General features: G+C 32.4%; 1 protein-coding gene across 3 annotated transcripts in view; it reads right to left on the bottom strand.

Moving 5' to 3' along the window:
- LOC148626328 (patatin-like phospholipase domain-containing protein 7) overlaps positions 1 to 16640 on the bottom strand; it is a 112725-nt gene that overhangs the window by 92666 nt on the left and 3419 nt on the right. Inside the window, exons 1-6 of one of the 3 annotated variants that reach the window (XM_088570208.1) lie at positions 16120 to 16277; positions 6935 to 7016; positions 6303 to 6391; positions 5357 to 5389; positions 2025 to 2086; positions 236 to 391 (exon numbers count right to left, since the gene is read on the bottom strand). In XM_088570208.1, coding sequence (XP_088426334.1) covers positions 236 to 391; positions 2025 to 2086; positions 5357 to 5389; positions 6303 to 6391; positions 6935 to 7016; positions 16120 to 16203 — 506 coding nt within the window. In that variant the 5' untranslated portion in view covers positions 16204 to 16277. Of the gene's footprint in view, positions 1 to 235; positions 392 to 2024; positions 2087 to 5356; positions 5390 to 6302; positions 6392 to 6934; positions 7017 to 16119; positions 16278 to 16640 lie in introns of those variants that run through there. The other 2 variants (XM_088570210.1, XM_088570209.1) reach the window with 2 other exon arrangements.

The following is a 16640-nucleotide window of genomic DNA, read 5'->3' as shown; positions in this document are numbered from 1 at the left end:
AGCCAATAAAAAACAGACCTGATTTTACCAAGCCAATAAAAATAATAGACATGATTTTACCAAGCCAATAAAAAAAAAAAAAGTTAACGAAATCAGAAGTAAACATACAGTAAGAAATGAAATGAAAATCCAGACATGAAAATGCAGAATTTTGTTAAAACATGGAACAAAATTATGTCTAAACAAACATTTTTTAAAAGTAGGACTTGCAGTTTTTGTTATAAATTGATCAAACCTTGTGCTCCTTAGCATATATAAAACCTCCGATGGAAGTCTATGGTCTGATTCCTCTATTTCTGATGAGTCAGTCTCTAAAAATGATTGTGGAGGCTCTTTATGTCGAAGCTGTGGTAATGCTGACTGTCGACGCAAATGTAGCAATCTATCAAATCTTCAAGTAATGATAAATCAAGAGCAAATAAGTCTAAAAATATCTTTCTGTTACGCCAGAGCCAAAACTACGCAGACTTTTAACAACTAGACTTCTGGAACAGGGTTATGTTGCTAAAAGATTGAAGTCATCACTACAGAAGTTTTATGGTTGCCATCATGAACTCGTGGATCATTACAGTGCATCCATCGGCACCATGAAAACTGATTTGTTCAACGTGTTATAGTTTTCCTCTCCTCTTTCGTCTACCCTGGACTCCACTTTTTATGAGCAACACAGTGTTTCTAGAAAAGCAGAGGATGCTTACCCTACCAGTGCACCTGGTTCATGCTCCCAGTTTTTAGTGAAGTCCGCGTTGCTCATTTGCTTTTGTTACTTTTCTATGTATTATTTTAGTTACTGTGACAGTGTTAGAAACTTAATTTTGGTCAACATAGACCCATCATAATTTTACATAGATTTTAAAGGAAATTGAGCCAATTTCATTATAGACCTGCTTGATTTTATATAGACTCGGTCTGTAGGTCTACTGCTAATTTCTTTCACTGAGTTACTTTATGTTCTTTGTTGTGTATGTCTGTTTTCCATGTTTGGTCTCAGTCCCTGGATTACATGCTTTTGATTACCGCTAGAACCTTGGTTCCCTTGAATACTCTTTCCATTATACTAAAGAACTAGAAAAATATGATCATAGGAAACAGATAACAAAAGACGAATACCACTTTGTACTTGTTTGTCCTGCTTTTAGATTTCTAAGTATATATTTTTGCCAAAATTTTACAGAATCGAGCTTCAAACAGATCTTGTACAATTAAACTTGGTAACTACCTTAAAGCTGATTTAATGTCGTGGAAATTCCTCAATTTGATTATATTGTTCTGTTATTATATATATGTCTATTTGTAGTAATAGTATGTAATTAAAGATCATTCATTTATTTAATCTCACCTAGGACCAGTAATAGGAAACCAGATCCTGGACCAAGAGGGAATTTAAACACTTAGTACAATTCATCATATCTAAGCTATTAATGGAATCATTTCAAGTCATTCTCTTCATCAGTTTAAGCTAATGAATGGCTCAAAATTGTTCTGTCGGAATTGACATATTTCGGAAAAGATGTATGCTGTTAGGAAGTGGTTGTTAGAAACATTAATGCAGACATATAGTATTTGTTATAAGAAGTCTCACATGTAAGTTGAGACATAAGCAATATAACAGCATTATCAATGCTGTTTGAGTACAAAAAACTTCATCCTTCATAGGCAAATGTAAAACCTGGTGTGGGATCCTAAACTACTAGGCTGAAATAGTAACAATTTTGATAATTTACCCTATTAAAATTTTGATCAATAAAATGTTTATCTAAATCAACATGTCTGTAATACAGGTAATTGCAGATATTTTTTTGTATCATCAATTATTACCAGTATACCTCAGTCTTTAGAATCTGCACAAAACTATAATTTGACGATTCCTCTGATGGTTTGTTATAGTTTTGAGAACTTTTTTAATAGGAGAAAAGGTCTTTTTTGGTCAAACTATTATCCTGTTGACACGCTGTTCTATAGTTTAAATTTTTAAATGATTTTATGTTGTTAAAAATGAAGTAAAAAGCTGCATTAGAACTTACTTTTTGGTCAATTTAATGACAAGCTGTTTATTTCTGGCTTTGCTCTTAGTAAAACTTTTCACCTAAAATAAAGAAAGAATGAAACATTTTAATAAATAGAAACTAAATAAATGATTCATAATACCAACTACCTATACTTCATTATTTTAACATTCACCTGTCAAAACCCTGTCCATAACAGCATAACAGCATTACACAATTATTCATTCCTAAAAAAAAGATGATTACCAGTAGTTAAAACAAGAGGCTCCCAGGAGCCTGAACTGCTCACCTGGTTGAATTTTGCTTTTCAAGGGCAATAAATTAAACAAGAAGTTGTACAACAATTTTTGATCGGACTTATCATAAGGATCATTTCAGCAAATGAAAGTTTAAATCTATCATAGTTTTCAAGACATTGCCTGAAATCTGTAAAGGGCAATAACTCTTATAAGAAGGCGTCTTTTATGCCTGAAAACTTTTGTAGTCCCAAAAATAAGGATTGTTTCAGCTATTGAAAGAATTTGGCTAAACCTAACGGTTTTGGAGATATATGCGAAAAATTACCGTCTGACCCCTATGTTCTATTTTTAGTAACAGTGGCCATGTTTTTCGACAGATCAAAAAACCCAACTTCAGTTCTATGCAGGATACCCCAAGAAATACTCATACCGAGTTTTGTTTCAATTGGTAAAATACAAAAAATGTAGTGTCAGAGGAGAAAATTTTTCAAAGAAATTACATTAAAAATAGCAAAAACCGTTGAAAAAGGGCAATAACTCCAACATGGATTAATAGATTAAAATGAAAATTAACCGCAGATAGATCTCATATCATGCTGAACACTTTCACTCATCTCAGAATTTGAATAAACCTAACAGTTTTGGAGATATATGCGAAAAACTACTGTCTGACCCCTATGCCCTATTTTTAGTAATGGTGGCCACGCTTTTTGACGGATCGAAAATGCCCACATCAGTTCTATGCATGATACCCCAAGGAACATTCATACCAAGTTTGGTTCCAATTGGTCAAGTAGTGTCAGAGGAGAAGATTTTTGAAAGAAATAACATTAAAAGGAACATTCATATTAAGTTTGGTTTCAATTGGTCAAATAGTTTCAGAGGAGAAGAGTTTTGAAAAATTGTTAACGATGACGACGTACGCCAAGTGATGGCAACAACTCACTTGGTCTTCGGCCAGGTGAGCTAAAAAACTGCATTTATTTGGTAATCAGGGAAATGAAAAGTATAATAAACTTTCACATATTAATTTGGTTTGTTTTAAATTAGAATTTGTATGAAATTTAAGGATCTCTGATGACTGATTCAAGTATCGAGGTTATCTAAATGTATCTTACAACTAAACTATAGTCCATACTCCAGTAAAACACTGAAAATGTCTTCACCATTTTAAGTGTACATTCAACAATAAATAGATACTATGGTGTGCTTTCCTGTTATTAAAATTATAGATAGATCTCCAGCTGATCAAGAACTTTACAAAGGTATATAACAACACTCACACCAAGTACATTAAACTAAGGATATTTATAAAAGTTTTGCTTTACCAACCACACCTATGATCATCAGTTAATCAATAAATAGCTATGCCACAAAACATGATACACCTGCCCTCCTCTTTTCATCACATAGCAAAACATTGCCTGTGGCCACAAAAAAGTGCACAAGTCCTGTAAAATTTGTTGAATCAAAATGTCACTTCAATATGATTGAAAACAAATGGTGAATATCAATCAAACAAAATTTAAACAAAATCCTTTGAGCAGTTTCCAAGGAGTTTGCTCGACAGAGTGTTCCTAAGTGTAGTGTGTACAAATTGCTGCCATTGCTCTCTATTGTATTGGGTACAAAAAAATTACATAAAAAAACTCTTTTTGTCAAATGAAAGGTTTTTGCTAAATTGTACCACAAATGGATGACAGACACATGGACAGACAGTGGTATACCATCATGCATCTATCAAGTACATAAAAACTGATGCTCAGTACATGTACATGCAGTCATTTATCAAATAGCTACAGGTACACATATGTGCCATATTAAATATATAGTAATGTTAATTATATGTGCAAACCAAACTTATGAGACACACAGAGTTTAGAAACAGAAGTTAGTAATTATACATCAATAACAGTGATACTACACAGTGATCTGCAGTAGAAACAACAGAAAGTATCCTCCAATAGTAATCTTCATTGACAAACACAAGGTGTTGAAAGCAACTGTGCTCTATTTGTGTACATGCACATTTTTGAGGACAGGTACATACACATGCATGTACTTTTAGGCTATACCAATTATAATCATAGATAACTATGAAACCAGGAATTCCCCTCGCATTTAATGTAATTAATTTTATTGCTTTTTTTTTTTTAATTGCAGGATCAAACAATATTAGGGTATACAGCCAATATTTTTCAGATGCAGTTGGTATTGAGTTTGCTTTGAAACCACATGACATCCATGATGCTTAACCATGGCAATGTAACTTGTAACCACGCATTTCATTGGACAAATGTGATAGCAATTGTGAAATTTAAGGCTCCATTGGGGTCAGTGGTGTCCAAAATATTTTCAATCAGTTTTATGTTGAATAATTGGAAATAGTTAACTTGTTGAACCAATAAAATAAATGAAATAGGAAACATCACACAGTTCACCAAATAAAATCTTTGTCCGTTTTGGGTATTAACAAAGTGATAATTTGCGTTGGTTATCTTTTTTAAAGATAGTACTTGTTTTGCATTTATGAATAACCAACAATCATCGATATAAGATTAGAAAAAAGAGACAAAAATATATACCGTAGTATGGATATATAAAATGAATGAATAAATGAAAATATTGACTTCAAGTATTTAAAATTTGATTCCTTTTAGTTTACAAGTTGACATTTCCTGTTGATTATGACCGAAATAAAACCTACTTATGTAATATCTAAATAAATGTAAGTAAACATACACTAATGACAAAACAATACCACAAGTCCAAAGATACCATTGACAAAATTAACACAGTTCACAAGGATCATTGTAAACACCTGTTCTGGCAAGAACAAAATTAAAACAGGGTAAAAGATGACGGAAGTTTTGTCTTTATTATAGCTCTGTGTTACACTTAAAAGTATCCAATATTAAACTTGGTTTGCTTACTTTGGGTCAAGCATAATGTGAAGCCTAGTTTTTTGAAGATTATATAGACAAGCTGAACCTCTTAAAATAAATAAGTGGGATTGGATTCTTTAAACTTGAGGTAGTACTAGTTAGTATGTGTATATCCACTCAGAAGGAAATAGTGTACACTACAGATATATCACAGAATAACACTTGCCACGTGAGCCATTTCATTGGCAACTAAACTCCCCTGAAGTAACAACACATACAATGTAATTGACTAAAGCATTGGCGCAATATTTTTGGTTTGGATTACTTCTTGTACATCATTCATTTTTTTAATCTTGAACTTCCTAAGTATTTGAACATACACAATGTAATAGACTAAAGCACAGGTGCAGTTTTTGTTTTGTTTTTGTTTTAGAGTACTTCTTGTATATCATTCATTTTTTAATCTTGAACTTCATTAGTGTCTGAACACTGAAGTATAGGTACAATATTTTTGGCTTGGAGTACTTCTTATATATCAGTATTTTTTAATCTTGAATTTCTACGTATTTGGTTCTAATGCTACTGATGAGAGATTACTGCTTGAAACACATGAAATGCATATTGAGATTAGCAATATTTATGATTGGTATTATTATATTCACAGGATTCTTTACTTGGGTGGTAATTCATACATAAAACCTTTACAGCATGCAAATAACAGTGATGGAACCCAGTATTAAAAAAATAGGGCAAAAATGGAAGATCAAGTGATACCCTGTCATGTAATTGTGAATAAAAAGGGGTGGCAAAATGTTCAAAATGGCCTAGCATGAAAACTGCATTTTTGATTTTGCTGAAAATTGAATTTATCCTTTATTTTATGATACTTAACTGTGCAAAGTTTAAAAAAAAATTCATTCATCTGTTCTCAAGTTATCATCCAGAAACCATCAGGGGACAGACAGACAGATATGCAATGCTTCAGAGGGTATCATATACAACCTTAAGTATTGATAAAATGTACTATTGTATTCTGATGTTTGTCTGCTGTTAAATTTTACGGTCTATCAGCTACAAAGTTAACTTAGCTATACCAATATCTTCATATAACTGATTAAGTAAGACCTACAGTTGATTCTTCTTTACTACATAACAGTAACTTCTATTCTTACCTTACGTAGCATCTTACGACCATAAAACAACATTTTATCACGCTTTCTAAATCTCTGGTTCCTAGGCATACCTGTCCGACTTGGTAGGACTGCAACATTTAATTGAAGAGAGTCTATTTATGGCATGTATGAGGTAAACTTCTGGTAAAATTCTATTTGTGTTTCTAGGACACCATCATGATGAAGTGTAATCAAGAATCAGCCACAATTTTAGTACAACCCTTTCTTTTTCAATATCATAAGTAAAACCTACTTTTATTTTCACTTTTTTGTGTAATTTGACCAAGTAGATTACAATTATATCTGCATTTGTTTATTAAACTAAACCAAACCTTCTTAAGATTGCAGAATTTGCTTGATTTAGACAGGTGTTTGGTTTACCAAACTTCAAAATACATTTAGACTGATGTGTCTAGTTAAGATAGGTTTTTGGTTTATTTAGGGTTCAACAGGTTTCACTGTAGTTATTGGTCATTCAATTCATAAGTTTACATGAAGTTCAAATTACAAAACAAAGTCTGCAAAGATGCTCATTTATTTTTTTTTCTTTTCTTTCACACACATTTTTTTATATATACACACTAAATATATATTTTCACAAATAAATAATGCAGATACTACTCAATACTGACCTTTTGTCTTAAGTTTCCAAACACCAAAGAATAGAACTATTATAAATGTCAGCACTGCCACTCCTATGGCTATCATGATACTCTAAAATAAAAAAAAAACCAAGAATATAGTAAAACTAAATGTCAACACAGCAACCCCTGTTGAAACCATGATACTCTGGAATAAAACCAAAGAACAACAATATAACAAATGTCATCAGTCACCTCTATGGCAATCATGACACTCTGAAATAAGAAAAAAAATTAGAATATAACAAATCTCAACACAGCCACTGCTATGACAAACATGATAATCTGAAATGAAACCTAAGAACAGCAAATATATAACAAATGTTAGCACAGCAACCCCAATGGCAAACATGATACTCTGAAATGAAACCTAAGAACAGCAAATATATACAAATGTCAACACAGCAACCCCTATGGCAAACATGATACTCTGAAATGAAACCTAAGAACAGCAAATATATGACAAATGTCAACACAGCCACTACTATGGCAAATATTATACTCTGAAATGAGGTTTTTTATTCTTCAGAAACTGTAGCATGAACAAAATTTCAAAAGATTACATGATATAAAAAATGTAATCATATATAAGCATTTCCCATATTGTTTAGAACTGTTTTTTTTTCATATCAAATGAGGATAAACTGAATGTCAAACTTTACTACTGATTTCTGAAGTATAAAATGTCATTAATATTTTAACATTTTCAAACTTCAGACAAATTTACAAATTTTGTTCCATTTCACATATTTCCCAAATTTTAAACCTGTCAAAAGTTAATTTGCAATTACATTCAAAAACTATTTTAGAAGAGTATTTATCCCACACAATAACTATACTCAAATAAAACTAATTACAGCTTAAGGAGATAAACATAATATTTTCCAAAACTATCAAGACACTTTTTAGACATTAGAATTTTGCAGCCAAGTTTACTTGGTGAAAACCACTGCTCATCACTTTCTGTTAATTAATCATAAAATATTTATGAAAGGATTAGGTTTTTGACTGATAAGTGGGTTAAATGGAAGCTGCTTAACACATTTAATATTTCTTGACACAATACTGCAAGAACTGAATTCCCTAGATATAAATTTATTACTGTTAAAACATCTTTCAAGGCCAAAAAGGAGTCCCTCATACCTTCAGTTGTTGTGAAGACACAGGTAGAAATAATAAAATATCATGGCATTGAATAATTGCCAGAAAAATATTTGCTGATTATAAAAGAGATATTTGAATGTTACAAAAAAAAAAAATACATTTGGACTATATTTTTGTGTAGAGTTCAGAAATATATGGGAAGTTCCTGACATAAACTGGTGACATAAGGCATTTTTTACCCTAAATCTGTAGTGAGCAAGCTCCCAATACCCGACACATCTACATTTGTACAAAGATCAAGACCCAACACATTAAAAGGGCATTGTAATAATGATGGATGGATGGGAAGATGAATGGAACGTTGAAATACATCATAATACTCTGCAACTTGTTGCATGGGTATAAATATGATAAAAAGGAACATCCTAATGTAACCCAGATTCTCCGAAAACAAAGCAAAATAGCATTGTGAAAAAAAAATCACATCAAGAATGAATACTTTATTTGACATAGAAAAATACCAATCAGTACATGTATGAGTGCCAAGACACAGTAAGGGAGGAAATATAGACCTGAATAATAATAAGTACCAGTCTTGCATTGCATATTACTGAGCAGGTGTAGGTCAAAACATGGTATAACAATATAGTGTGTTTTCTTTTTGTCTTTTCACAAAATAATGTTTTGTCAAAAGATATGAACAGTGAGTTATAAAATAGAGCAAATATAACACTAAAAGATGACAATTTTTTTGTTATGAAAATTAAACATTATCACATAAAAATGTTACTCTGAAAAGATGGGTTAGATGAGTGCTAAATAAAAGTGAAAGTAGAGAAAGTGGCTATTTTTAGTTCAAGACTACTTTTCTGTCTGATCTTCGTGGACTTACCCCCTACTTTTTTGCAGGAAATTAATTTTTCACATGTCCTTAGAAATGCCACATATGTGAAAGTTTTTTTTAATCAACTTATACATATTTTTTAATCCTAAAAATATGTACTTCACTATAGAATTCTAAGGAATATTAATGTAGTACTGAGACCAAGAAATCATGGTACATGTAATGGTTTTTGCTAAAATTTTTAGTATTCACATGGTCAAATCATTCATTTTAAACCTGCTGGGATCTTTGGATGTATTCAAAGTGAAGGTTAATAGATGGCCATCAACTCACTTCACTAAAAAAACATAACATTACATTCTTATCAATTTGTAAAAAATTATTGCAAAATGTACTTTTATGAAATTTTACTTCTTTTATGCTTGACATCTTTAGTACCTCATGTTTAATAATAAGATAGTACCATATGAAAAACATATTCAAATTGAGGGGAAACTCACTTCATAAAATAACTACTGTCTAAAACTAGATTTTTAAGTTTTAATACAGAGAAGAGAATACTACATGTGCTGAAAACTGAGTGATAAAATTTTGATTTTGTGGCTGCTCTTTTAAAACTCAATGTATTTTTAAAAATAATTTTGTTGTATAACAAACAAAAAACATATAATTGAGAAACAATCAAATATCATCAAACCTTAAGGAACATGACTCCAAATACCAAACCAAAGATCACCCTTAAACTGACATGATCCATGTACATGTATTTATCAATCAGAACCCTGAACACATTTTATCGATAATGCCTTGGTTAGATGAACCTGCTTCAATAACTGTCTGTAATCATCAATGACAAAATACAAGTGTATTACAATATTGATCTAACCAGTGTGATTCATTCTGAAATTGCCATTTCTATTTCCAGAGATAAATATATTGAAGGTGGTATAAAGGGAGGTTACCACCTATTATCAAAAGAACAAGTCATTCTTCAAGTCAAGCAAGTACATGGTATCAAATTTCATTTATATTTTTCATATACATTAGATTTATAGTTTACCATTTACAGGTTTTTTATATTGCCGACACATCTTAATTCTTTAGAGCCAGCCCCAATTTTGGATTGTGATTAAATGTTTGACCCAGCATATGTTTCTGAAATGTGGGAAAAATCAATATTGTGTTTAAATTCATCTTATCAAAGAACCTCCAAAACTCATTTTTTAATTTTTTTTATAACTATTTCAGTTTTTTTTTTTTTGGGGGGGGGGAGGATTAAAGGCTTAAGTTGGATTATCTCTAGCTACAAGCATCCAGCAATATTTTTTATGCATCATGTACATCTACATAATTTTATGTCTAAACTTCCTACAGATTTTCAACGAAAATAATTGTGTCAATAAGATAGATAATGCACTTTAACCTTTCAAGGGCACTTACTCTAATTGAGAGTCATCCTACAATTTCAACACACCGACTTTTGTAGACCTAATCACGAGGATCGTTTCATCAATTAAATGTTTCTTTCCACCTATTTTGGTTTTCCAGATACAAGCTTGTATCGCGTATATCAGTATCACAAATAAGGGAACAATGTGGAAGAGCGTTACACTCCCCTAACTACAATGTATACGGTAACATTCCGAATTGCTGAATCCCAGTTTGCTGAGTCCAAATTGCCAAAGCCCAAATTGCCAACTTTTTCTATTTTGGTTCTCAAAACCAAATCCCACTTTGCCAAATCCTTTCCCAAAAATCTACTGAGAAATTTTGTATCAACAAAGATTTTTTCAACAGCAAGAGGCATCTAATGATATGTGCTTCAAAGAAAAGATAAAATAATAATCAATTAATTAAAGCAAATACAATTAATTTACTTTTAATTACCAGTAACTATGACAAGGAGGTATAAATACTAGTCCAAAAATTAAAATGATCAGAATAACACAAACAATCATAGTTGTACCAATCTACTACACAATGGTTACCGTCACTCGAAAAACAAAATAAATGCTGCTGCTGTACAAAACTGGAAATGTACTGCTCCAGACTGTTCTGGATGAGCCAATACAAGAGATGCAGATGAACTTCAACTACTGAAAACCACTGACAATGACCACAAACCAGACATGGAAGTTACCATACTTACGATCTTGACATTCAGATGCATCGATGTTCATTTCTGGTTTAAATTTAAGCCCTCTAAAATGTCCTTTTCCATAGCAAATAATAATAAGTATTGTTTTCAAAGCCAAAACAAGAAGTCGGCAATCTGGGAATTGGCAATATGGGTTCAGCAAACTGGGATCCAATTTAATTAACCAAAATCAGAAATATTTTGCAATCTGGTAATCGGCTAATTGGACTTGGCAATCTGCAATAAGCATCAAATTCATAAGTCTGACGCTTTCGCCCAGAGGTTGACTATTCCTGGGTAACCTCACGTCCAACCCAGCAGTGTTATAGGTAAGGTACATAGACAGACTTGTCTGTAATTGAATATGTTAGTGTAGTACCATCAGTAAAGAATTCAATGACCATAAGTCATAAGCTGAAGCCAAATGAACAAATCCCTTGTATATTGCAAAGATGACACTGCTGTAAAGAAGTCCCCCTTGTCTACCAGAAGATATAATTAAAGGTGTCAACACATTTCATTTATGGTGGAAGCCATTAATGGTTGTAAAGACATTGTAGCACCTTAATATTTTGATGGGCATCCTGGTTTGCCCACTTTTAAATGAAGGTTTATATAAACATAGGGGGGTTACATGTTTTAGCAATTAAAGTTTCTTTCTGAAATGTGGGTATAATTTTTACTTGTATTTTACCTGTAAAATCTGGTTGAATATTCTATGATGAACTATCTAATTCAGGAAAAAGTTCTACACTCTTAAACTGATCATGCTTTTTATCAAAAAACAAAACTGACAAACTTCTAATTTGTTTCAGAAAAGTATACATTTCAGACTTAGTTATATTATGTTGAAATATGTAACAAAGTTTCTAAAATATGATACAACTGTTACAAAAATTCAGCTTAATGCACAAGACTTAAAAGATGAAATGTAAATAATTGTATTATTTAGAATTATTTTATTTATAATTAATTACATGTAAGTATTTAATTAGATTTTGTTCAAATACATGTATCTTATTTTCCAATTCAATGAATTTACAATTTGAATATTAAATCTATCAGAATCTTATACCATTTGACTTTGTCCTCATAAACTATAAACAGTTACAGTGAAAATAAACATACATTGATCATGTCACATAAATTACAAGTGGAAACAATTGTACATGTAGTAAAAATGACCAAGCTAAATGATTAACATAATGTGAACAAGCATTCTGCAGTGAATGGGATAAAAATTTTGCCATAGGACTATGATCCCCCTTATCCTTCATTTCAATGGGACATTTTCAATTTCAATGGGCCATCCTGACCAAACCATGGGACAACATTTGGAATAACAACTATGGCCAGTTTGGCATAAATATTGAAGACAAAATGTAGCATAAACAAACTTTAATTTACACTGCAGATATATTGTCGATTAAGAGTTGAAACATTTGTTATTCAGTATTGTATATAACTGCATCGTATATCAATGAATTGTCACATCAGAACACTTTCCTTTTCTGTTGTTTGAGTTTTATACTAATGTATTGTTTAGTGCTTCATCATAGACTATAGGTCCCTAAGTTGTTTAAGTGAGAGTCTATTTCTTTGTTTAGTTACAATAAGATTTTGCCCATTTATCTTCAAAATTTTTGGTATGGCTTCAGGACCAGATGACATGACTCCAATATCATCAGTATTTTCAATAGGGGGTTCAGAATCATGCTGCTGTCAAATCAGTTTCTACAACAACTGCAGTTTGATTCTGGTTACCAACATTAATGTTTTCTTTTGTTAACTTCTTTTGCTTTGGGTCAGGCTTAAAAAAAAATTCTTTGGTGGCATTTTCAATTTCAAATGGGACCACCAGTCCATACTTTTCTGATATTAATGAGTTTTCTTTTAAATTCTTTAAAAATACAATATTAATTGTTCTTTCTTTCCAAGAGTAATCAAGGAAACCAAGATTCTAGCAGAAATCAAAAGAATGTAATCCAGGGACAAAGACCAAACATGGAAAACAGACAAACACAACAAAGAACATAAAGTAACTAAAATAAAACATACAAAGTAACTAAAGAAGATGAGCAACTCGGACTCCACTAAAAACCAAGTTGCTCATAAAAAGTCAAGACGAAAGAGTAGACAAAAGAGGAAAGGAAAACTATGATATGTTGAATAAATCAGTTTTCATGGCACAGATGGATACACCGTAACGATCCATGAGTTCATGATAACGACCATAAAACTTCTGTAGTGATGACTTCAATCTTGTAGCAACATAACCCTGATCCACAAGCAGTTGTGATATGAAAACTCCATACGCAGGTGCTGAAGGGATGTTACCACAAATAAAAAAGGAAAGTTGACAATTCTGAATGAAAAGTCATCACGTTTGTCATACACACGTAATTGATGAAGAATATGCAATCTCAACAAATCGTAACAAAGTACCATTTCATTCCCCAGTCCTCAAATCCCCTCAAAAACATGGCGATCATAACATCTGCATGAAGCTAATAAAAACCTTGTTAAAAGACATGTTCATGCCTTTTTAACTGCATCAAGTAGCAGACAACACTCCACCATCAATGATGGAAACTTAATGCATGCATATGATGCGGCACATTAGTCACGCAATGTTTTTAGAGGAAATGCAACTATGGCACATGGTAATCCCTATTACTGATTCTGAGAGTATTGCAAAACAATACGTAGTCCCCTACCAGCTATTTATAACACTTACCCAAATACTACCTTAGATCGTCAAGTATAAATGGCAGACTGAGGAAATGACCTTGAATCTGTGGCAACATCCCTTCAGCACCTGCGTATGGAGTGTTCATATCACAACTCATACGTTATGCCAGAGCTTGCTGAAACTACGCAGACTTTTTGTATCACGCTAGAACTCTAATAAATAGGCTACTGGAACAGGGTTATGTTGCTATAAGATTGAAGTCATCACTACAGAAGTTTTATGGTCGTCATCATGAACTTGTGGATCATAATGGTGTATCCATATGCACCATGAAAACTGATTAATTCAACGGGTCACAGTTTTCCTTTCCTCGTTTGTCTACTCCGGACTTAACTTTTTATGAGCAACTCGGTGGGTGTTTCTAGAAAAGCAGAGGACGCTTACCCTACCTGTGCACCTGGTCCATACTCCCAGTTTTTAGTGGAGTCTGAGTTGCTCATTTTTTGTTACTTTGTAAGTATGATTTTTGTTACTTCATGTTCTTTGTTGTACATGTCTGTTTTCAATGTCAGGTCTTTGTCCCTGGATTACATTCTTTTGATTACCGCTATAACCTTGGTTCCGTTTAATACTCTTTGAACAGAAAAAGGGATATGGACAAAGACAAGAAAGATGTTCAAATCCATTTAACTGATGCAGATTTACAAATTTATATGTCCAGACAATTGAACAGATTAGGTTTTAATTACCTTAAGTCTTTAGAAAAAAGTGCATAAAACACAAAAAGTGCAGAAAACTTCAATTTCAGTGATTTCTTTTCAAAGTTCAATGGCCATAACTCTGACAATAATCAACAAAGTGGAATAATACATAATCTTGATCTGTAACTCATCAAGGTTGACTTGCATATCAAAATCAGGTCAATATCTGCAAGCGTTTAGAATAAAAGTGCGAAAAGCTTCAATTTTTTTTCCAGACTGACGGTGGGACGCACAACGTGCAAATCTCAATTCACCCTTCGGCTAAAGCCAGTGGGGAATAAATAAGTATGGAAAACTTAAATTTCTCTTTAATTTTCAAAGTTCAACAGCCATAACTGAGACAAAAATAAGGGGAGCAGAACAGAACATAAAATTGATCTGTAACTCATCAAGGTTTACTTGCATACCATAAATCAGCTCAATATCTGCAAGCGTTTAGAAAAAAGTGCAGAAAACTGGACTGACAGATTGGACGGAGGGATGAAAGGAGTGCAAATCTAAAGTCCCCTTTGGCTAAAGCAATTTGGGGACTAAATAATATCAACTCTCAAAGCTAAGATTAAAGTTTTGCTTTTGAAAGACGACTTGCTAACTTAAATTCTACCCACAAAGTGTAAGCATTAAGAATAGGAGATTCTGTTTGTTTTGAAGCACCATAGGTGCGAGACCTGAAAGGGTAGTCAAGGACATTACAAAATACTCCAGTCAGTTTTGAAGCATTAAATCCAAGTATAGCAAACACTCAACTTCAAGCACTTCATCAACATTCACAAAACATTTGGCAGAGAAAGTTTGGTTTTAAGATGTTGTTATATGTATGTTTTATTTATGCCAGACTATGATGTCCATTAAAACTTTCTATGAAAATTGACTATGAAATGAAAATTAGTATTAATCCTAAACAGGATAAATTGATAACCACATGTATTTCACATACCAGGTACAATGTATTTCACATGCTCCCTTTTACATTTTTACTTGCTGCAATGTACTAACCCCCACTGACCCCGGGGCTAAGATGATATATGAAATTTTAACCCCAAAGTCAATATTTTGCAGTGTCAAAATATCATATGACACCAGTTTGTCTAGCAATGTCAAGGTTGCAGTAGTTTCACTTTTGGTCCAAGCGATTGTAGAAATAGGGAGTTTGGATGTACATTTGTTGTACAAATGATTTAGTTAGAAGTTTTTGATGGTGATACTTATGATTATTTATTTGATTTATGAATTGTCATGTGATTGCTGTGCAATAAATAGTAACATGTTTGATTTTATTAGAACAAAAACTGAGTTGAAGTGAGGCACCCTTGAAACAAGGATTGTTCTGTTCTTGTTTATTACTAGTGGCTACACCTCTATACTTATAGTGGGACTGGGACTGGGAGCAAGTCCCTGTGATTAGGTATGTATAGTTAATCAAAAAAAGGCATACCTCTTTTAAATATGCATGGATTATTTTGGCTATATGAACGCTTTATTCACTAAAAAAATAAATATACATGTGCAGCACCAGCGAAGTTGTAAAAAAAAAATTGTTTTGGCGCGCCGACCTTGCCTCCATTTATGTCTATCAAGTCTATGTGATCTAACAAATTTACAAGAGCATTTTTAAAGTTGAAAAGGTAAAAGTTTTACCGTTGTCAACTCAGAGTTGGACAAAGTCTCAGTGAGCCGCTGTTTGAATTCCTCTGCAAGGAAATCTGGAGGTGTAAAGTTCATCTTTTTTGTTTTGGTTGTCGTTGCTATCTTTTTAACCTCAATGCAGGAAAAGTTTCATCAAGGGGGGTAATTAGTTTTGAATTTCAAAGTCCTAAAAGTGCTATGAAGACAATGGCTCCTTGAATATATATATACGAGTTCGAGTCCCGCGGAGGGAACGACAAAAAAATTGCATCGCAAATTTGACAGTTCTAACATCGTTGGGAATTTTTCAGACCTGTCTATATATATATATATATATATCTGTGTGTGTGTGAAAATGCAATATACATGTGTTTTATTGAATAGTTCTTGCTTACCGTCAAGGACTAAACCATATTCACGTGAACAAATTGGTTTTTGGAACCAGCGATCATAGTTTTGCTTTAAAAACCCTTATCGATAAATATACCCAATGGATTTAAGGAAACTATATACATGTTTTGTGGATTTCAGAA

The sequence above is a fragment of the Perna viridis genome, chromosome 2, assembly GCF_037379345.1.
Source record: "Perna viridis isolate PV_CMFRI_1.1 ecotype Kerala chromosome 2, ASM3737934v1, whole genome shotgun sequence".
NCBI classification, from domain to species: Eukaryota; Metazoa; Mollusca; class Bivalvia; order Mytilida; family Mytilidae; genus Perna; species Perna viridis.
The sequence above is the reverse complement of the archived record's forward strand: the minus strand, read 5'-3'. Positions and strand labels throughout refer to the sequence as shown.